The 24,365-nt window shown below is 36.0% G+C and overlaps 1 protein-coding gene across 8 annotated transcripts in view; it reads right to left on the reverse strand.

Annotated features, from left to right (window-relative positions):
- ZCCHC7 (zinc finger CCHC-type containing 7) overlaps nucleotides 1-23,883 on the reverse strand; it is a 256,495-nt gene extending 232,612 nt beyond the window's left edge. For 4 of the 8 annotated variants that reach the window (XM_053568688.1, XM_053568681.1, XM_053568672.1 and 1 more), the window contains exons 1-3: nucleotides 23,289-23,752; nucleotides 22,260-22,555; nucleotides 16,899-17,525 (exon numbers count right to left, since the gene is read on the reverse strand). In XM_053568688.1, the coding sequence (XP_053424663.1) occupies nucleotides 16,899-17,508 (610 nt within the window). In that variant the 5' untranslated portion in view covers nucleotides 17,509-17,525; nucleotides 22,260-22,555; nucleotides 23,289-23,752. The other 4 variants (XM_053568657.1, XM_053568647.1, XM_053568665.1 and 1 more) reach the window with 4 other exon arrangements.
- Nucleotides 23,884-24,365: the final 482 nt, after the last annotated feature.

Raw genomic sequence — 24,365 nt, forward strand, 5'->3', positions numbered from 1 at the left:
ACCAGAATTAAATGTAATATACTTATCAAAATCAAATTGTGTGAAATATATCAAAGTTTAAGTAAACTCTTAAAAAACAGAGTTCAAACACTGTTATATTTTGAAAAGCTATAATGGCATAGGTATCGCCACCTGTCAAGTGGCAACATTTAGAAGGAATTTTCTCTTAAAATTTTGTTATGTTCTCACTTCCTATTTTCTCTCATACACAGAATTTTATTTTTGAGGAAATATCAACAATCAACTAGAACACTAAGACACAAAAACACCACGCTCTAAGAGAACTGCAAAGTATTTCACAAATAACCCCAATTTAAAGCTCTAAATTAGTCTACTTTTCTCAACAGAAAACTCTGAACAGTTTCCACACAACACAATGCAATTTTACCCTCATTGACTTACCTTCAGCATTTTGGGGCCTAAAAAGAAAATCATGAAAGTATTTCCATTATACTTTCATAGTTACCATACATATTTAGCTATTCATTTTAAAAGAATCTTCCACCCACTACCAAAAGAAAAAAGAGGGAGAACAAAAAAGAAAACCTACAAAACTAGAGTTTCAAATAAAGACTGGAAAAGGCATCAAGTAATCATGACCTTTAAAAAGAAAAGTTGTCTAACAATTGTATGTGACTTTTTTTAACAGCATAAAAGGACTTAACCAGTTTGTTCTTTCCTTAATAAATTTGAAGTGTAGCTTTACAAGACTCTCCTACTAAGGTCACACAGTAAAATCTGTGCTATGAGCTTTAACACCTAGTAACATTTTCCACAAACATTTGCTAGTCAAATGTGCTAAAAGAATAATTCCTTGTTAATTTTAAAGCTGCATATTTTTTACATCACAGATTATACCCTGATTTGATGTGACTACTAGAAATGAATATATTTTGGAGGTTATTTTTGTCTCTTAATAATTACATATGAACATCAAGTGTAAGCTTATAAAATACTAATCAAAATTAGGAGGAATAATTTTACAAACTTATGAAGCCTATATAACTATGATCAAAAAGTAGAAATTCAAAAGATTATTTGAATTGTCATGGACAAACATCAGCTAATTAGGCTATCAGGATATATTTTCTTCTCAGTCTGAAACTCGGTGATTTAAAAAAAAATTGCTCCTTGAGAAGTCATTTACTAGAAATCAAAATGTGAAACACTAACTAGAATATAATAGAAAAAATAAATAAAACAAAAGTTCAATAATGCTGCTTTCTTCTTGGTTATCACAAATTCTATGAATCAGTTTCATATTCTAACAGCACTAAAACCCACAAGTAAAACCTGTATTAAAAAACACAGAAAGGCTTGCCCTTACCCCAATTCCCTAAGTACTTAAAAGATATCCAGAAAAAGCATTTCTAGGTGTCACTACCATGATGTATAATCAATTAAAGAATAAGACTCTAAAATTTTAAATTTTCAAAATTATTCTTTCCCCTCCTATTTATCAACATTAGAAAGTTTATTTTAGCCCATTTATTAATGATACATATCACAACATCATTTTTCCTGGTAGATTAGGAAATTATTGAATTTCTGAAATGGTAAGAAGGATCTTCTTACTATACTAATTTAATAAATACAAAATCCAGTTAAATATGCTAATGTACAAGGCTACCCTCACAAAACAACTGAAAAATAGAAGTGCCTTTGATCACAATAATTTGGTATTTTTAAATCTTCAGATTTTTTTAAATTAAAACTTTATTCAAATTAATATGAGGATACAATTTTTAGGTTATATTGTTCTCACTTCTTGGGTAAGGTCTTCAGACATTAATGAAAATATATTTGTATATATTGGGAAGCCTCTACTTTTCCTTTATAATGGTAACTACTCAATATTTAAATTGACACAGCATTTCTCTGAGGACTTAACACTATGCAATATAAAGTTGTTTAATAAAACAAAATTCTTCGCATTTGAAAAATAAGCATGTTTTGCAAAAAAAGGAAAACTTTTAAGATCCGGTCAAGGTAAAAACTAGTCTCCAATCAAATATATATTCATGTCTATCTGAATAGATAGATAGTATGGAGAAACAAAATTGAATATAAGAAAAACCACATACCAAATTATAAATGATTTCTTAAATCCTTTAATACACAATATTTAAATTAAAAATTTATAACAGTAGCACTTACTATTAATTAGTATTTCTAGTATTAACGCGGTTCAACTATAATATTTTTATTCAAACAGTAGTGACCATGAGTAAGTCTGAGGATTAAATAGCCTTCTATTTCATGTATAAAGCTAATATTTTTTGAGCTTCTCAATGGCTCAAAAATTAAATTGCTACTCTTATTTAAAAAAAAAACAAAAAACAAAATTAGTTTTTCCCTGCTGGTCCCTATGGATCTATGGATCTAAGTACCACACAATAATTCTTTCCAATCTGCAAAATACAACAAAACAACATACAAATAGATGAGCTAAGGAAGAAAGATCAAAATAAAGAAACAATTTTTTTTTTTAAATCCTCTTTCACTCCAGCAATCAACAAAATAACAAAAAAGAAAAAGTGGAAAAGTCACCCAGAATATATGACCATGTAAGCATGGGCACTCTTGCAGAAAACCAAGTCTGCAACCCAAAGCCATGGGAAATTTAAATTAGAGCAAACGGCCACAATAGGCAGGAAAATCTGTATAAATAAAAAAGGGACTGCTGAGGTTGCAGGTATACTACTAAAGATCTTCTGAGATTTCCAAACAAGCATTATGAGTTTTATTAATTTCTAAAAATAAGAAATAATAACTATATCAACACTGTACTATAAGGAAGATTAAATTTTTCCTTTTAATCAAAATACATTTATTATGTGTTTACTGCTAAAAGAAGGGAGGAAAAGATTCCTGTTGCTTAATACTGCTTCAGAAATTTGCTTCACAAAGCCACCTCCTAAATTTAAATAAATTTAAAGGAATAAAAAAATTTAACAAACTGAAGACAAGACCCTTTGCTGCTGATGTGAACCTAAGTGGTAGCACAATCATACAGCTGAACACGACTCCATTTCATACAACATAACACAACTCTTTATTGAACACAACAAAGAACTAGATACCAAAGTTAGCTTAAATATTCAACTCAGTTTGAAAATCAGATGATCGGTGGTATAACCATTACATTTCTTCTGTTAAATCTGATAATAAAGAAAATTTCCCAAACTAGACTATCTCAAACAGAAGAATAAAGGAACTAAAACACTAATGAAGAAAACTATGATATTAACAAATACAAATATTCCACAGCTAAGTACCTGATGAATTTTTACAGTGACTCGCCTATTCAGAAACTTAAGTTGACTATTTTGAACTCTTTAAAAAGCATTTCATACATACAACCAGATTAAAATATAATTATACATTTACACCAATGTTTAAGTTGTATATAACATAGTCACATTTATTCTCCCACAAAATTTATATCATTTTTAAAGCAAACTAAAAGACCTACAGTAGATATAGGGTATTAAATGAAAGCAAAATACTCATTCATACTCTCAACATTTGAGAGAGGTTATCTTAGACGTTCTTTTTAGAATAATAAAATTTTATGGACAATTAAAATCCTCCTTAAAAGTGGGAAGTAATGCTATTTCTAAGTAAATTCATTGACAAAAGTTCATTTGTGTTTAAATCACACCATTTAACACTAAAAAATGGCCAGTGCAGGATAAAGACTAACTTACAGGATTAATGTGATCACACACCTTCTCTTTAAATAAAATCTCTTTTCTTCAGTTAAATTTATTTGCCATGTTCCTGAATTCCTCACCTGACTTCTTAATAATTTGTTATTACATTAACAATCTCATTTATCAACCATAACCAGTCTATTTTCTACATCTTTAGAATTTCTTCTTAACTACAAATAGGAAAGAGTATTGAAAAGTGTTCCAGAGTTGGAGCTTTCTTTCCGTAGAGTAGATAATTTTGTTATAAGCACTATTTAGTTACAAAGCAATATCAAATATGACTTCAAGTGAATTGCCAATAAAAACACTTTCCATTAATAAATACCTCTTAAGCTACTTAGCCATTCTTTCACCTTGAGGCAATTAAAAGTTGACTATATTTAAGCAAAAGCAGGAGAGTACAAATGATATTTGCCATCATAGATATGTGCTGTCTTCCCTTAAAATGTGCCTATAAAAGACAGGAAAACGAATGGATGCTCCCAAGTCCACAGTGAACCAATTTTCAAAACTATGAGGAAAGCTGAAATTCTAAGGTAAGAATTTGTCATAAAAATAAAAGTTACACATTTAACAGACAAGATTCACCTCAAAATAATCTATTACTACATTTATACTTTTGAATCCAAATCTATATTACATGAAGAATTTATCTCCATTCAGGGCCAATGTTATTAGATCAAAATTCAAATTAAAAAACAAGTCAAATCTATTCAAGGTATTTTTAAGTACATCTGTATGATTTTTTAAAAATGTGACCTTACATACAGTGGATGCCCAATTAAAACATTCATGTCTTCATCATTGGCATAATTACAACAATCTGACAAGTAACTCAAAGGCCAAAAACTTAACCATGACAATACCTTTAATTTATAACAAAATGGAAATAATCTTTGAGAGATAAAAAACTTTAGGCTGAAAAACTTCCATTAAGTAACACATTTACTTCATTATTGGTAACCACCAAGGGCATTTATGAGAGGTTGATCAATAATGTGAATTAAATATGATCTAGCAAAGTCTTAAAAACAAGATCTCCTAGATACATATGTATTATTTGAATTGCTCCTACTTAAGGGAAAAAAGGATTAAGTATTTTCCATTCCGTACTTCTTTTGAAAAAAGCTTTGTAGTCTAATCATAAGTAGCTCACATCATATTTACCTTCTGACCATAGAAATATACAGTCTATAAATTATACTTACTTCTTAGGCAAGTGATCACTATATACAATACTATTTTTAAAGTAATCAAGAGCTATAAGAAAATTACATTTTAGCATTCTTCACCCAGAAAGACATCGGGGATTCAAGTTCTTGTTGCCCATATAATTTTATGCTTCTGCATTCCAAAAAATACATAAACCTCACAGTAAGGTAACATTTTTATAGCACTAAACTAAGTCATTAGTTTAATAACTATGTATTATGGTATCTTCTTCTTAAGCAGTATTCAATAAATTGAGTATATATCTTATATGAAAATCAAATCAGTTACTAAATGTTTTTTAAAAAGTAAAATTTAATTCCCTCCCTAAGTACTTAGCATTGTTGAAAAGAAAAGCTACTAAAAATGAATTTAGATTAAAAGTCATAAATTAACTTTGGAAGAATGCATACCTAAGTTGCTGATCTACAGTGAAATCACAGAAATTAGAAACATACAGTATCAACATTCCAAAATGTTATTAAAATCCGACCCAAAGCTGCCTTGGCATTTCTGGGGTTTCTAATGAGATTTTCAGTCTGCTGAACAATAGCCATAAAAGGCTTTCAAACTTCACTCTATTCACAAGTAAAGTTGAAATTGAACATTTTTATTTCTTCTCTCCCTATGACAACTTCACCATGCAACAGTGAATAACACAGCTCAAGTCATTATGCTAATTAGAAATTAAATAAAAAGATGCCCTTACAATAGTTAAGTGTAAGGTGACATGCTACAACTAGAGACACAGTTCAAAAGCAGCTTTAGGAATTGTGTAGTACAGGCTTACAAAAGCTGAAAACATCAGGGAGGGAGCTCCTTGGCGCTCTTGGTCACTGGAACTCTAGTGTGTGGCCATTTTTCAATTATAAGGCAGGAATTAAACTATGTATCAACGAGAAGTATGTCACAAAAAAAACCATTTTGATGACCAATTCAGCCATAAGATCGTTCAAGAAACCATATTTACTGAAATATCTAAGATGATAAATACAAAAGCGGGGAAAGAATCACCTTAATGATTTAAGGAGTTACTGAGAGCAAAGTTTAATGTATTAATGTTTCCAAAGTAACTAAATCTGTTCCTTTTTAAGCTAAAAGATAAAAACACAACCTTGAGGAGCCAAAGTTATATTTTAAGACAGGCTCTACTTTGAACAGCCCTGTATAAAATAGACTTTAAATGGCTGCTCAGAGTAACTTATAGTACTTGGCCCAGAAGAGAGAATTTTTCTATGAGAGAAATTTTCTATGCTCAATAAACTTGTATTAAACATCCAATTATATTTTAGAGAAAAAGCAAAAGCAAAAAACAGAAAGCAAACAATGGAAAAAATTATAACCAAGAGATCATCCAATATTACTATGAACATATACAGAACATAAATACCCTCTCTCATTTAGGGGTAGGTAGCTTCTAAAAAGACACACTATTAAAATGTTTAATAATATCCAGCCACATATAAATGTTAACAGTATCACAAAGCCTTAAGTTTCTAAAACGGTTTCAGCTTCTACTCTTATCTGCATTTAACCTGAATTTGAAATTCTATCCATTTTTGAAAACACAGCTCAAAGCGTTCCTTTTCAATTCACCTTATATTTTGCCTATCCATAACGGTCTTTTAAAAAAGTCTACTATATTCATAGTAATTATGTATCACGCTGGGGCATCTCTTACATTTTTACATTTGGAGAAATGTTTTTAACTCTGATATTACAGTGAACTGTCCATGGAGTACACGGTAATTTTTGATTCCCAGCACCTTAATGGTACGATGTCTTGCACATTGCAAGCACCAAGTAAGTAAATGCTGATTTTAAGCCTTCAGTATTAAGCTTAATGTCATAAACTTGAATATCATAAAATGTTACCAAATCAAATAAAATTTATTTAGAGGAAGTGCCACCCTAAAGATAGGTTGTTCAAAAGGAACTTGGGTTCACAAAAAAAGAACTTTCACTGCAAAAATACCAGGTGGAAGCAATAAGCCTATGATGCTCATGAACCTATCTTACAGTTATGAAGAGATTTTTCAAAATATTTTCCTATTACATTAAATCTATTCATTGTCTCACATTAGCTTCAGAGCCTTAGTGAAATAAAATGTGCTATTTTACAAATAGAGAAATTAAGTTACCCAAAGTCAAAGCTAGCCAACTGCAGAACTGTAACAGACCTAATAACTACCACTAATTGGGAACCTATGACCACTACACCTCATTCAGATGTGAACTTTAAACTGAGACCTGAGGGATGAGCAGTTATCAGCCAGGCAAGGTAGAAACTAACCCAGGCAGAAAAGAACAGCAAATTCAAATAAAATAAAATATAACATATTTGAAAAACTGAAATTCAAATAGGTAGCCCACTCTATTCAAATTTTAATTAGTTATCAAGTCTTGGTTCAGTGCCTAATAAATGCCAGGGATTCAGCAATTACCTCTAGAAGATTTCATCATCCTTTGAAATTATATCCAAAACTTTCATATGCATATTTTTGGAAAAAAAGGATTTGACACAAAACAGTTAAAAGACTTAACTGCCCTAAGTTGTTAAAAGGCAAAATTTGACTTCAATTTCAAAAGCCATTTTAATCAAACCTACATAAAGAACCTTATACACAAAGACAAAATTATAATTAAATTTACCAAAGATTTGTTAGGTATTCCTTGTGTGCCAACCGTTAACAAACTAAAGAGGCAATGTGCCAAGTTATATATACCAAAGGAATCTATATTAACACAAAATTCTACGCTGCATCAGTCACAAACTTGAAACTAATATGGTCTTTTTAACTTTCAAAAAATGTTATCTTATTCATTTTTCCAAAAGGTGCTTTCTTTTTAAATCCTGAATCTTTTTTGCTAAATCTAAATATTTCAAAATTACTGAAGGAGGAGAATGAAACATCAAGACCAGGAATTAGAACGAAGCTTGCTTCTGAAAGTAGATTTAGACTATTATTCATATATTTAAAATATATTTTAAGACTGTAACTAGTATATTGTTCAAGTATTTTAAACTACTGATCATTAATCCATGCAGCTCAGATTAGTGTAGAAGATACGATAATAGTGCATAGTTCTGGAAAGGAGAAATATCTTTACATAGAACTATGGACTGATGTCCAGGTACACCGTTACCAGGTACACTGCTAACAGAAAAAAATAACAGAGCAAAAAGCAGCCTGCCTGCTAGTCTAGTACTTACTTAAGAGCGGGGAAGAAGAGATACAAGGATATATATCCATCTGTGCTCGTATCTTTTAAAATAAAAGGACAAACTATCCATTTTCTCAATGGTTACATAAGGGTAAAGGCAGGAACAGGATGGAGACTTAGGTGTCTAGGTAGATTTTACTACATTCTGTTAATCTGAAATTGAAATCTTATAAACATTTTACATAATTATAAAATTAAACTAAATTTTAAAAAGGTAATCCTAAAAAATAAACATATCAAAAGCAAAATGAAACAAATGAACCTAACTATGTATCAAGTTTACATTTAACTACAGAGAGAAAAACCTAAAATTAATCAAGCTTCTAGATCTAACATCAATTCACAGAAAAAACAAAAGACAGTGGAACGTTAAACAATACTATAAAACTCAGACTACAGTTAATTCTACAAGACAATCTAGTTAGTATAACTATTAAATTACAAGGGGCTCAGCACCTGTAGCTCAGTGGCTAAGGCGCTAGCCACATACACCAGAGCTGGCGGGTTCAAATCCAGCCCAGGCCTGCCAAACAACAATGACAACTACAACAACAAAATAGCTGGGCGTTGTGGCGGGCACCTGTAGTCCCAGCTACATGGGAGGCTGAGGCAAGAGAATAGCCTCAGAGAATAGGCAAGAGTTTGAGGTTGCTGTGAGCTGTGACACCATGGCATTCTACTAGGGTGACATACTGAGACTCTGTCTCAAAAAACAAAACTAAACAAAACAATTAAATTACAAGGAATTAAAAACAAAGAAGAGCTAAAGAGGGAACCTATAGATTAAAGGACACTTAAGTAATCACCAACTGCAATACATGGATCTAATCTGATTCAAATAAACGGCAAGAAAAAAATAAGAAGCCAATCTAGGATATATGAAAACTGACTGGATATGTTATGCTGAAAGAATTATTGGTAATTTGTTTATCAATGAGATAATGACATGATTTTTTTAAAAGAATCTTTACCTCTCAGAAATACATGCTGAAGTAAGTGTGTTTATGTGTATGTGTGTATATTTATATTTATATACAGTCAGCTCTCCATGTCTACTGGTTTAACCAACCTCAAATAAAAAATTTCGGGGAGGGGGGGAACTGCATATGTACACTTTTTCATTATTCTCTAAACGATACAGAATAACTGTTTACACAGCATTTACATTGTATTGGTATCATAAGTAATCTAGAGATGACTTAAAAGTATATGGGAAGGCGAAACTTGGTAAATGTAGAATGTAAATGTTTTGGCACAGTAACTGAGATAACGCCGGAAAGGCTATGTTAACCACTGTGATAAAAATGTGTCAAATGGTTTATGAAGTGAGTGTATGATGCCCCATAATCATATCATTGTATACAGTTATGATTTAATAAAAAAAAGTATATGGGAAGATGTGCATAAGTTATATGCAAATACTATGCCATTTTTTATCAGGCTCCTGCACATCCATGGATTTTGGTATCCACAAGAAGTTCTAGAACCAATTCCTCATGATATCATGGACAACTGTGTATATATACAAATGAATAAAATGATACGATATCCATGATTTGCTTCAAAATAATGCAGGGACATAGACTTATAGATGAAAAAGATTAGTCATAAATTGATATTGTTGAGGCTGGTTTATGGGGCACTGAAGTACAATGTAACATTCTATTCTTGTACACTTTTAAACTTCTATAATAAAAAATTTACAAGAAAAAGTTAACTACTCTTAGAGCTAATAACGTCCTTTCCCTAACCAGGAAAATAAGTTGCTAATTATTCCTCTATAATTCCTACAGCATTTACTATCTCTCCTCATCATTTGGTTGTCATATAACAATCCTTTCCAAACTTGAGATTCCAGTGCATTTTAAAAAACATGCTGATTTCTTTTGGCAAATCTTTTCTTTAACCAAGAGATATACTTTTCTAATATATGAGAACTGCAAGTCACTCTTACTAGGGATAATGAAAGAAAAGTAAAGAATGGGAATTTATAAAGGAAAATAAATGATAGAACAGGCATAGTTTTTATAAAGAAGCATTATGGAACAGTAAAAGAAGTGAAGGAAATGAGGTCCAGACCTGAGAAATAAACTACATACCTCAGCAGAGACAGCTGAAAATGCATAAGTAATCAGCACAGAAAGCCTATGTTTTGGCCAATGAATTCATTACAGGCAGAGCCACCATTATGTAGCTACAAGTATAGGGGAAGACTAGACTGTCAAATAAAGGTCACATACATATGATCTCAATGGAACTTCAGGAAGCTAATCAACAACTTCAAATAATACAACAAGAAAAGCACTAAACATTTAAAGGAAGAACAAAAAGGAAAGAAATGACTCTAAATTGTGTTATTATCTGCCAGTAAAGCAAAACAAATGTGTTAAGTTTCTCACTGAAATTAAAGTAATACAAGAAGGCCTGAAGTTTCCACAAAGCAAGGGGAAACTTGTAGTACTGCACTCATTACTGTGGGTTTAGAATAAAAAATATGTATTTATACGATCGTTCATAGGTTTGTATACTATCTCAAATACACTAATCTTATTTTTTCTTATAAAGTGTTGAATTACAACTGCTTATTAGCATCAGAATTTTGAGAGACCTAACTCTCCTGGGTTAAGAAGAGACTTCCAAGCTGGGCATGTGCCTGTAGTCCCAGCCAGGTATTTGGAAGACAGAGGTGGGAGGATGGCTTGAGCCCAGCAGTAAAAGCCACCCTGGACAACACAGCAAAACACTGCCTTTAAAAAAAAGAAAAAAAAAAGGGAGGGAGAGATTTCTATAAATTACTTAGCTTCTTATTGTATTTTGTCTCTTCAATGAATACTAAGTTACTTAAAGCTAAAATTATGTCTTTTACTACTCTGAATCCCCAGTACTATTTATATTCTACATAGAGTAGATGCTAAGTAAATACTTAGTTGATCATTTAGCAATTAATGGGAAATAAACTAATAAGTGTGTTAAGAAATTACTCTAAATATTGTTAAGAAGGTTTACAAGTATGGAAAAGACCTGCCCTCAAGAAGTCTATGTTTTCTTTAATATCCTACTGCTATGTTAAATAGACCACAATTTTGGGAACCGTTGGGGGAAACAGAACACAAAATAGCTATTGATAACTATTTAACAATCAGCATTTCAAAAGTATTTCAGAATTTCTACACTTTGACTAAATGAAAAAAAAATTTTCTCTTTAAAGATCATCATATGGGGCAGCACCCTATACTTCAGTGAGTAGGGCACCAGCCACATACACCGAGGCTGGTGGGTTTGAATCTGGCCCAGGCCAGCTAAAACAACAATGACAACTGCAACAACAAAAAACAGCCAGGTGTTATGGCAGGTGCCTGTAGTCCCAGCTACTTGGGAGGCTGAGGCAAGAGAATCACTTAAGGCTCGGTGCCCACAGCACAGTGGTTACAGCGCCAGCCACATACACGGAGGCTGGTGGGTTCAAATCCAGCCCAGGCCAGCTAAGCAACAATGACAACTGCAATCAAAAAATAGCCGGGTATTGTGGTGGGCGCCTGTAGTCCCAGCTACTTGGGAGGCGGAGGCAAGAGAATCGCTTAAGCCCAAGAGTTTGAGGTTGCTGTGAGCTGTGACACCACAAGATTCTACCAAGGGCAGCAGCTTGAGACTCTGTCTCCAAAAAAATAAATAAAATAAAGATTATCATATGAACCAGATATATCCCCACATCTATTTATGAAAGGGATAACAATAACTACAGAACAACACCACACTTAAATGGTTACCAGTACAGAAAGAAAAAGGATTATAGCATTAGATCAAGAAAATAAAACAGGGGCGGCGCCTGTGGCTCAGTGAGTAGGGCGCCGGCCCCATATCCCGAGGGTGGCGGGTTCAAAACCATCCCCGGTCAAACTGCAACAAAAAAATAGCCGGGCGTTGTGGCAGGCGCCTGTAGTCCCAGCTGCTGGGGAGGCTGAGGCAAGAGAATCGCGTAAGCCCAAGAGTTAGAGGTTGCTGTGAGCCATGTGACGCCACGGCACTCTACCCGAGGGCAGTACAGTGAGACTCTGTCTCTACAAAAAAAAAAAAGAAAAAAAAGAAAAGAAAACAGAGAATAACATATTTGAATATCTGTTAGACACTACAGGAGCCAAGTAAGTTTTCAGAATTGCAGGATTTGTTTCTATTTGTCCACAAAAAAAAAAAAAAAAAAAAGAAAAAAGAAAGATATAAAAAAGAAAAAGAAAGAAAGGGGAAAAAACACATAAATCTCAGAATCAAAGAGCAGGGATAATGGCAATATAAATAATAGGAATAAACACCATGTGAAATTACTTAGGTCCTGTACCAAGTATTTTTAATTACGCTGCAGAAAGAATGGTATAAATTTATATACATACAAAAAAAAAACTTAATGGAACAGATACCTATATGGATGAATCAGTAAATTCAATGGTGGCTCTGCCTATTAATGGATTTTAATTTAATCCTTTAAAACTTCTAAATGAGTGAAAATTTGATGCAAAAAAATCCATTCTTGAAAAATGCAAGCCAATACAGACTACAACAAACATATAAAAACAAAATACTAGGCTCAGCGCCTGTGGCTCAAGCAGCTAAGGCGCCAGCCACATATACCTGAGCTGGTGGGTTCGAATCCAGCTCGGGCCCGCCAAACAACAATGACGGCTACAACCAAAAAATAGCCGGGCGTTGTTGCAGGTGCCTGTAGTCCCAGCTACTTGGGAGGCAGAGGCAAGAGAATCGCTTCAGCCCAGGAGTTGGAGGTTGCTGTGAGCTGTGATGCCACGGCATTCTACCCAGGGCAACAGCTTGAGGCTCTGTCTCCAAAAAAAAAAAAAAAAATACTAGGAGAAAGAACTGTGAGAAATAACAAAGAGCCTACCAGCAAATTAAAAAGAAATGTGCAACACGACAAGTCATCATAAGAAACAATGCAGTTATCTAGAACTATCACCACTATTGGTGGGAATGTAAAATGGTTTAGACACTGTGGTAAATAGTGGTTCCTCAAGAAGTTAAACATGGAATTACTAGCAATTACATTCCCAGTTATATATCCCAAAGAACGAAAAGCAGATATTCAAATAAACACTAGTACACAAATGTTTACTATTTATAATAGCCAAAAGGTCAAAATGACCTAAATGTCCATCAATAGATGATCTATGCAATGAAATCACTTAGCCCCACAAAGCCATTAAGTACTGATATATGCCACAATGTCTCTTCCAAAACATTATGCTAAGAGAAAGAAGCCAGATACCAAGTTCACATATTAGATAATTCTATCTATTTACATGAAATATCCAAAATAGATGTATTCATAGAGGCAGAAAGTGAACATTACCAGGGGCTAGGAGGAGAAGGGAATGAGGAGTGACTACTTAGCAAGTACAGGATCCATTCAGCAGAGTACACATGTTCTGAAACTACACAGAGCCAATAGTTCTTCAACATTGGGAATGTATTAAATACCACCAAAGTGAACATTTAAAATAGTTTATGTTATGTGAATTTCATTTCAATAAGAATATAAATATCCCCTCACCTCAAAAAATGCAGTTCTCAATGAATCCCCAACAATTAAAAAAAAATAAAAAGAAAGAAAGGAAGGAAAAAAAATGCAGTTCAAGAACAGGCATGCTTGTCTATTTTTAATGCAAAATCCTAAAATTGTTTTCCTAGAGATTTCTTTTTTTTTTTTGAGACAGAGTCTCACTCTGTTGCCCTGGGTAAGGTGCCATGGTGTCATCATAGCTCACAGAAACCTCAAACTCTAGGGCTCAAACAATCTTCTTGCCTAGCCTCCCAAGAAGCTGGGTCTACAGGCTGCCGCCACAATGCTGCACTAGATTATCTACTTTTGTTTTTTTTTTAGAGATAGAGTCTCACTTTGTCACCCTCGGTAGAGTGCCATGGCATCACAGCTCACAGCAACCTCCAGCTCTTGGGCTTAGGCAATTCTCTTGCCTCAGCCTCCTGAGTAACTGGGACTACAAGCACCCACCACAACACCCAGCTATCTTTTACTGCAGTTTGGGCAGGGCCAGATTTGAACCCACCACCCCCAGTATATGGGACCAGCACCCTACTCACTGAGCCAGGAGGAGCTGCCTTATATTTTCTACTATTTTCTATTTCTCCTTTAGGTCCATATCATCAGTTACATCAAGCTCTCCAACTTCTCATCATTATCATTTACCATCGTCATTACGCAGTTCCAATTTCTTCAATGAATTTGGCACTAATTAATGTTTTTCCCAACCTATCCACATTCTGCCATCAACTTTAGCATCTCTGCAAATTCTTTAGTGCACAGTAGAAAGCCACAGAGAGAAAGGTAACAAGCTTCAATTTACCAATTTTTCTTTTCAGTATGTTAAATCAGAAACAGTATGATACCCAAATAGAAATATCCAGTAAAGTTCCAGGGGAACTTGAAATCAACAAAATAGTTAAGAAAAGGAAATGCCAATTTGATGATCATAAATACAAAATGATTAAAACTAGGTATGGTCTCAGGAAAGGCAATGTAGAAAAAGAACAGGCTAAATGACTATTATGGCCTTCTATGTTATACCTAACACTAGATCATTTTGTTTCTGTCCTCTTGCTCCAAGCTGCCAACAATTACTGAATAAAGTTATAGAATCCTTCAACGTGAATTCACTAAAAGTTCAAATTATTTTAGTTTTGATTAAATACAACCTCTAAACAACCCTTTATTCTCTTATTGTTGATTTGTTAGCATGCAGTGGTTTCTAACTACCAAGTTTCAGACTCCTGGGGAAGCTGCAAAATTATCTACTTCAGTGGGTACCTAGAAGCATGCATCATAAAAAGACTATCCCCCACATATATGAACTAACATTTTAAATATGCATTCAATGTTGTGGTTAATCAAGATACAAAGTCATGTAAGAGAGTACTGAATAGTAGCTTTTTCTAATATGCATTTTCTCAATTAATAAAAACTGAAAATATAACTATAGTTATAGGAAGGTCCCACAAATTGCTTTGAATTTAAAGAGGTTGTCATCTTCAAAATATTGGTAACCACTGCCTGAAAAGTATTCCACACAGCACTCAAATATCTTTTTCACACTCTAAGCTTCCAATTGTCCTCTGCCTTCTCCCACTTCCAATGTCACTTTCCTAAGAAAATCAAACACATCCTCTTATGTTCTCTCAATCTACCTCAATCCATCTGAATTTATTCTTTCTTCTATACTTCTATAAATACCTGATAATTTAGCAATTACTGATGTGTATCTTCCTTTTTAAGACTAATTCGACAACATATACACCTAATCCTATTTCTTACCTGGAACCCCTAACTTGATCTATCAAACAGATTTGGTCTCTCCTTCCTTCGAAAGTTTCTTCCTTTCTCGGGACATTCTATAAGCGGGACTCTAACTAAAAAATTCAAAAATTGTGACCTGGTTGTTTGTACCCTTACAATAACCTGAAATTTAAAAATATAAAGTTTCTTCCTTTCTACCTGAAACACCATCAGATTTCCCTTATTTGGATAAAACTACTTGATTCTTCTCTATGTTCTATTATTTCTTTTCTTCCTTTTGCTATCAAATTTTCCCAGTTTGCAAACTACGTCCTGAGCTAGCCACCTCTTTCTGTAAATAAGATTATATTGCAACAGCCACCCCATTCTCTAAGACTGCTTTCCCACAAGAGCAAAACTGAATAATTAAGAGATCATATGGCCTGGAAGCCTAAGGTATTTCCCACCTGGCTCCTTAAAAACAAAAAAAAAAGTTTGCCAATCCCTAGAGCTCCAAGTATGATCATTTCCTCTAAGGAAAGCAGGATGCCATTCAAGATTTGGAGCACTAATAAAGTAGCATGGATAAAAAGCACTTCAAGACTACTAGCTTGGCTCGGCACACATAGCACAAGTGGTCACTACACCAGCCACATATACCAAGGCTGGCGGGTTCAAACCCGGCCCAGGCCTGCCTGTCAAACAACAATGGCAGCTACAACAAAAAAATAGCCAGGCATTGTGGCGGGAGCCTGTAGTCCCAGCTATTTGGGAGGCAGAGGCAAGAAAATCGCTTGAGTCCAGGAATTGGAGGTTGCTTTGAGCTGTGATGCCATGGCACTCTACCCAGGGTGACAGCTTGAGGCTCTGTCTCAAAAAAAAAAAAAAAGATTGTGGCATTCTTAAAATCCTATTACAGATTTGTATCTTCTGTATACCAGGGATTCCCCATGCTTGCTATCTGGCTAAAAAAAAAAAAGACTGTGGCGTTCTTAAAATCCTATTACAAATTTCATATCTTCTGTGTACCAGGGATTTCCCATGCTTGCTATCTGGCTAATTCCTGGGTAAGTAAATCCCTTAGGAAAAGGCAGTCCTAACAAAGTTGGTCAAATGACAGCACAGGGCCAATGTTAGATGATGGACAGACTACTCACCTGTGAGAGAGAGAGGGGAAGTAAGATTTCAGGTCCAGAACTGCCTCTAGCCAAACAGGAAGAAGTAGCTATGAATGTGTTTACAGTAGATGCAGTCTTTGGTATTCTGACATACTCTGTCTGATGATCAGACAGACCACCATTAGAGTAGCCACTGGTAAGAGAGTCACATGAGAAAAAGCCAAACAAAAAAAAGTGAAGAATTTAAATGAAGTAGACCCTACTGGTCTTTTGTCTAGGAAAAGCAGTCTTCTTCATAAAAGATATTACTTTCAAAATGGCCAATATGATACTAACCTTCAGTAACAGAGTCTCCACATCCCACAAGGTTGAGAAGGATATCATCATCTTTATCATCTTCTTCACTTCCCAGCAGCATCCAGCTTTCCACATTATCACTTTCCGAAATAGAGCTCTCTTCCTCTTCACTTGAACTGACCTCTATAATCATGACCTCTCGGATTATACCTGATCTCTCTTTAGGTTTAGTTTTCTCAATATCCCTCTTGCATTCTTCATCAGCCAACTCATTAGAACGAACAGAAGCAGAAGGACCTTGCACCTTGTCTTGTGCTTGCACTCCAATATTCTTTCCTTTATATTTATAAATACTATCTTCATCAGACAAGGTGATAACCTCTGACCCATCTGAAAGCTGGATGACCTCACTATCTGAAAGGACAATTAAGTTCTTCTGATTTGGTTTACTAGTTGATGATTCAGAATTCCCAGGGTTCTTTTCTTCACATTCTTCCTCCCTGATGATGTTACCAAGATCTTGGGCATAATGAACTTGGCTGTAGAGTTGAAATTCCACCTCACTATCAACACTCAATTCACTAGATGACTCTTCACGATAAAGGTCATCTTCATATGCTTCTATAGTCTCATAGCCACCAAACATCATGAAGGTCAGTAACAATGCTGTGAAAGACAAAAATCATACAAAGAACACATTATAAAAGTTCTGATCATTCTCATTTAATGTACAATACATAGTATCACCCCTTAGAGCCAACTATGTGAAGGCCATCATTATTTTCAGACATCAAAATATTTTTTTCCCATTTGGTACCCATAGCACAGGGGTTATGGCACCAGCCACATACACCAAGGCTGGCGGGTTCGAACCTGGCCAGGTAAACAACAATGATAACTGCAACAACAACAACAAAAATAGCCGGGCATTGTGCCGGGCACCAATAGTCCCAGCTACTTGGGAGGCTGAGGCAAGAGAATCGCTTAAGCCCAAGAGTTTGAGGTTGCTGTGAGCTGTGATGCCACGGCACTCTACCAAGGGTGACATAATGAGACTCTGTCATTACCAAGGATTTCTAAATCCTATTATGACCTACTCTAATAATGCTCACCCTTCTCAAGGGTTCTCAAGAATTACTACCAACAAACCGAGTTACAGTCGTTAATAGAAATACAGTTATACATTACTTAGTAACAGGGATACATTCTGAGAATTGTGTTGTTAGGATATTTCATCATTGTGTGATCACAGAACAGACTTACACAAACCTAAATGGTACGGCCCACTTAGATTATAAAGTATAACTTATTGCTACTTGGACACAAACCCACTGAAACACAATGGTAAGTACTTGCATATCTTTAAAAAAAAAAGTACATAAAAACACAGAATTATAATCTTATGGGACCACTGCCATATATGTGGTCCACTCGACCAAAACATCATTATGCAGCACATGACTGTATCATATTTCACAGGTATTTTAGAAAGAAAAAAGTCTGAAATCCACTTGATATTTAACACTCATTCTCTAAAATGTTAAAAACTGTAAAATGGGGAGGCGCCTGTGGTTCAGTGGGTAGGGTGCTGGCCCCATATCCCCAGGATGACAGGTTCAAATCCAGCCCCGGCCAAACTGCAACAAAAAATAGCAGGGCATTGTGGCGGGCACCTGTAATCCCAACTACTGGGGGGGCCGAGGCAAGAGAATTGCCTAAGCCCAGGAGTTGGAGGTTGCTGCAAGCTGTGATGCCACAGCACATTACAGAGGGCAATACAGTGAGACTCTGTCTCTAAAAAAAAAAAAAAACTGTAAAATGATTTTAAGCATCCCTCACTATTCCACTTATCAACTTTTCCTTGGTTCTGGTCCTCTATCTCATCTTTTTAGGTATACATTCTCAAACAGGAATATTACTACAACTATGACTAAAATCCACAATAGGAAACAATTACCATTATTTACCATTAAAATATAGATGTTTATTCTCAATTAACAAATTAATCTCATGGCCTTATGACCCTTGGCCATTGAAAAAGCTGCTTGCTTCTGTGCTATTTATAAAAATGTGTATGAAATACAAACTTAATAAAGACCTAAAATTGAGGCAAAACTTTCAGCTTTGGGAATAAATGCATAAGGTGAAATACTTCACTTTCTACTGAGAAAGCTCAACTCTCAAGCTTCAACTCAGCTTAAACATCACTCCTCACCAGACTAAATTAAGTGCCCCTTTTTATAGGCTTCCATAGCACCTTGTATTTCAAAACACTCATCACTTTTCTAATTATTCAAAGTAAATCTCTCAGAAAGACAGAAACTACACCTCCTCTGTTAAAACAACGGAACACCAAAGCCAAGCAGAGTAACTAGTATTTAGGCGGACATCTATAAATGTTTGTTGCATTTATACATGCAGTGGCCAGGCGCAGTGGTTCCTGCCTATAATCCTAGAACTTTGGAAGGCTGAGGCAGGTGGATTACTTGAGCTCAGGAGTTTAAGAACAGCCTGAACAAGAGCTAGACCCCATCTCTACCAAAAGTAGAAAAACTAGCAAGGCATTCTGGCAGGCGACTATAGTCCTACCTACTGGGGAGGCTGAGGTTAGAGGATTGCTCCGACCCAGTTTAAGGTTGCTATGAGTTCGGATGTCATGGCACTCTACCCAGGGCAACAGAGTATGACTGTCTCCAGAGGGGAAAAAAAAAAAAAAAAAAGAAGAAGAATTTATAAATAAATAAATAAATGATTATATTATCAGGCATTTGTTCTTTTGCCCTGGCAAGTCTAATGTGTTTAAAATACAGAAATTATGGCCAGGTGTGGTGGCTCACGCCTGTAATTCTAGCACTAGGAGGCTGAAGCAGGTGGATTGCCTGAGCTCAGGAGTTAGAGACCAGCCTGAGCAAGAGCAAGACCCCATTTCTAAAAGTAGCTGGGCATTATGGCAGGTGCTATAGTCCCAGCTACTTGGGAGGCTGAGGCAAGAGAATTGCTTGAGTCCAAAAGTTTGAGGTTGTTGTGAGCTATGATGCTACAGCACTCTATCAACAGTGACAAAGTGAGACTGTCTCCAAAAAAAAAATAAAAATAAAAATAAATATAGAAATCATGACACACACCATGGCTCATACCTATAATCCTAGTACTCTGAGAGGCCAAGGTGGATCACTTGGGGGACAGGAGTTCTAGATCCTGAGCAAAAGCAAGACACCATCTCTACTAAAAATAGAAAATTTAGGGAGGGGTATGGTGATGCATGCCTGTGGTCCCAGCTACTCAGAAGGCTGAGGCAGGAGGATCACTTGAGCCCTGGAGTTCGAGGTTGTGGTGAGCTATGATCCTGCCACTACAATCTAGCCAAAGCAACAGAGCAAGACTGTTTCAAAAAAAAAGAAAAAACTAACACCAGAAATTATGATGGGGTCAATTTCTCAGGTGTCTTCAACTAGTACGAAGTCTTAAATTCTCATATCATCAACCAAAAATCTATACAGCAGATGCTTCGATTAGATACTGATGGAAGAGTGGTCAAAATGAGAGCTCTGTAAAAATAAGTCACATTTGTTCAAAAATCAGGGACAGCCTAGAAAGAAAAATAATAATGCCAATTCATTCTTTCTTCCACTGTCAGCTATAAAGATATAATTTAAAAGACTAGTAATTTTCTTAGTTTCTCAAATCTTTGCCCATCAGGGTAATGTGATGGCTGTTTTGGTAACAGAACCACTGACCCCAAGGATCAATGAACAAGAGCCAAAAATGCACTACACTCATGCCAGAATTTTTTGTTTTTCAGAAATAAAGAAAACAACTTTTAATGGCTTTTTTCTTAAAGGTACAATATACCTGTTCCCCTTGTTGCACTGTCCTTCAGGTTGCTATGCTGTTATTGTAATACAAGTTGAATGTGGCTGTCTGAATAATAATACTTATTGCATTTATCAGTTTATATTGAAATGTTAGCCTCAGGGGAATTCAAATAAAATAAGAATCCTTTTTATTTAATAGGTAAATTAATTCTAAAAGAAGTCAAAGGAATTATGCTTCCTTCAAAATCCTCACTGGATCCATCCTGAGGATCCAGTGTGGACTTAAGATAAAACATAATTCCAAAGCAGCACAGAAAAAAATTAAAGAACTGAATTACAGAGTTACAAATTTGTACTACCCTTGGAGCCATCCCAAAGGAAAGGGATTAAGAATAGAGCCATAGGCACACCTGTGAATGTATGCCAAAAATAAACTACAGAACCATAATGAAAACTGACTTCCTTGGTTCTAAGGATTTATCTTTTTCCCTGAAATGTAGAAAAATGAATTTAATAATTTAGCCCCTATGGCCTTTAAGAGGATTTTGTACCTTCCCTCTGTACTTGAAAATTGTGCTCCCTGTCACATGTTCTTTTATTTATGTAGTTTATTTGTGCCAGGGTTAAGGTTTGCCTGAGGCTCTTTTGGTTTATATTACTGTTTTAATTACATTCAAATTCAAATGCGTTTAATTTACTTTTTTAAAGTGTACTCAGAGGACTCTCTCTCTCTCTCTCTCTCTATATATATAGCACATATATGCACATATACACACACTGTATACATATAGTACATATATGCACATATACACACACTGACTCAGAAGGTTCTCTCACCTTTTTGATCCTCCCAAACACACTTAACTGGATAACAAAGTCATATTATCTCACACAGACTCCTGAATCTACATATGAGGAAACTGAGGTACAAAGAGATTAGGCCTAGCCAAGGTTATGGAGCTGGTTAACAACATAGCTAGAACTGACTCACATTTCTGACTCTCAGTTGAGTTTTCAGTAAAATTTTAAAATAAAATTTTTAAAATAAATAATTTCAAATTAAGATTTTAAAAAACTTCCTTCATGGCTATATTTGCATTGATTCTAACACTTAAATTTACTTCACAAATATCTATTTTACTTTACAGTTGAGTAGAAAACTATGAAAAAAACATTTTAATTGGAAGGAAAAGTATTCATTTAAATTTGTCAGTTTACCATCCAAGAACCTCCCAAATTGGTATTCAAAGACTACTGATCCCAGGACCAAAAAGGACATTTCCTATGTAAGAATTTAAAATATCACGGGAATGAAACGTATCTAAAAATTAAAATAGCTTAATACATTTTAAACATAAAAGAGCTATATAGATAATAACATAGAGGCTTTCACCTCTTCACATTCAAAAGAGGGAACAGTATTCATCCACTGAAATTTTTCAAACTAGACAAGATAAGGCTTATTTTAGCTTTCAAAGTTTACTTAATACAATCTTTAAAGCTAATCCTTGCTGCCTTAACACCCTACCTAACAGTCATTCTGGACATTTTGGTCTTATTTCCTTCCAGAGCACTTTTAACTTACATGTTCCTTCTTGATGACATAGGCATCCATCTCAGGCAGATTTAAATACACAATTTCATTTTTAATCCAATTTTCAATTCAATGTGATCAATAAGTAGTTTGTTTTCAACTTAATTTTCTTATTTATTCTTGAGCTGCCTTGACAGTGTCAGTTGAAACAAAGTTAGCTCTAGGGTTAAAGTTTCTGTTCATTCTCAAACATGACTGCCACTTTGGTGGTGCCTGTGGCTCAAAGGAGTAGGGCACCTGCTCTATATGCCAGAGGTGGTGGGTTCAAACTCAGCCCCGGCCAAAAACTGCAAAAAAAAAAAAAAAAAGACTGCCACTTTGAATCAAATCTGACTGAGATAGAGAAAAAAATGTGTGAAACAAAAGTCACAAAAGAGAAGAAGACAAAACACAAGTATCTTGGTGGGAGAAAATTATGCTAAATTTAGTCACCTAAGTCCCAGTTGCTTTTGGACACATATATGCTTTTTATGACAACTAATCCTATCTGTAAAGACTTCCTTCACTTTTCCTCAGCCTTTTTCCTTCTGCCAGACACTCCCTCACCCTTCCAGAGATCATATAATCCCCAGCTCCAATTCTTCCTCAGTTTTTTCTCCACCTTGATTGTCTAGAAAACAGCAAGGCTAAACTGGCTCTGAAGCATAATACTACCCTAAATATACATAGTGCAATTAAAAATCTTTGCATGTGATAGCGTAAGTGTTCAAAGCACAAAGTAAAGAGCTCTTGAAGGGACTTGAAAGAGTCATCAAATTAAACGCTCATTTTAAACCTGAATAAACAGGCTCAGGGAAACTATTTTATTCACTGAGCTAAAAAGGCCCTAAAAGATCACCTATTTCAACCCTGCAATTTGAAACAATCTTAGATTCAGCTTAAATTTAAATAAGATATTGCCAGAGTTAACAGCGAGTCAGGGGTGTAGCCTTGGCTAACACAGGCCTGCTGACTCCCAGCCACAGTTCTTTCCCTGCACTGGCAGCTCTTTCCTAAAGTTGAAGATAAGGGTCGACTCACGGGATGTGATGGATTAAAGGGAATCTTAGTAAATTTAGTCCAAGTCTCCTCGTTTTACGTGAGGGAAGGAGCCCAGCTCCCGAAATTTTTCTGGTTTTACAGCTACAGCTGCTGCTTCTGACAGCTCTGGGTCCTCAAAGGCTCCTTTTCGGCGCGGCGGGACCTCCACGTGAAACATGGAAGAAGAACAGGCAGAAACACCACCCCCACGGAGGACACCAACGCCCAGCCCCTCTGGAACCAAGGCCTCGGGCCTTGGAGAGAGGCAGTGAGACGCGCACCCCATCCCGACAGCCGAGCCCTGTGGGGCGGCGCGCGGCTGAGGGGCCGTGAGCTGCGCCCGGCCACCAGAGAACGGACCGGGGACGCAGAGGCCGACCAGGGGGCACGCGCTAGTTCCAGCGCCTGGCGAGCGAGGCGGAAGAGTGGGCATGGGTCCCCCGGCCGCAGGCGGCTCGGGGTCCGTCAACACGTACTCACTGCCGCGGCTGCAACCAGGAAGCACCAACCAGGATCCAAAACGCTTAGAGGGACGGGGAGGGGCGAAGACGAGTGAGGTAAGGAAGCCGCGTCCGGGGAGACCTGGGAGGAGTGAAGCCACTTCCGGAGAAAACACTGCCCTCGGCATCCTCTTTCCGTCCCCGCCCACTCGCTGGGCGTTCTGTGCGCCGGCGTAGCAGCTGTTAACCCTTTCTCTTCCTCACCAATAAGCTTTCGGTTTGCCTTCCTTACTTTGCTCTGCCTTACTCGCACACCTTCTTTTGAGGATTCCTAGGCTGCATCTACTTTAGGGCATACATTGTTTGAATGACTTGTACGAAAGAGATGCTACTTCCCGGGCAAAAGCGGGAGAGAAGTGTGCCTGCGAGAAAAACTACAACTACCATGAAGACCCTGGCGGGTCTCCGGCTGGGCCTGCCTCCTCTTCAGTCACACTCCGGAGACCCCCTCCTGGTGACATGTGGCGCCGGAGCAAGCCGATCCCGGGTGGGTGGCTAAGTCTGCGGGACAGGCAGCTTAGTCAGCAGACCCCGGGAATATGAGAGGGAGGAGAAAGGTTTTGTAAGACTGCCTGGC

The sequence above is a fragment of the Nycticebus coucang genome, chromosome 2 (genome assembly GCF_027406575.1).
Source record: "Nycticebus coucang isolate mNycCou1 chromosome 2, mNycCou1.pri, whole genome shotgun sequence".
Classification (NCBI taxonomy): domain Eukaryota; kingdom Metazoa; phylum Chordata; class Mammalia; order Primates; family Lorisidae; genus Nycticebus; species Nycticebus coucang.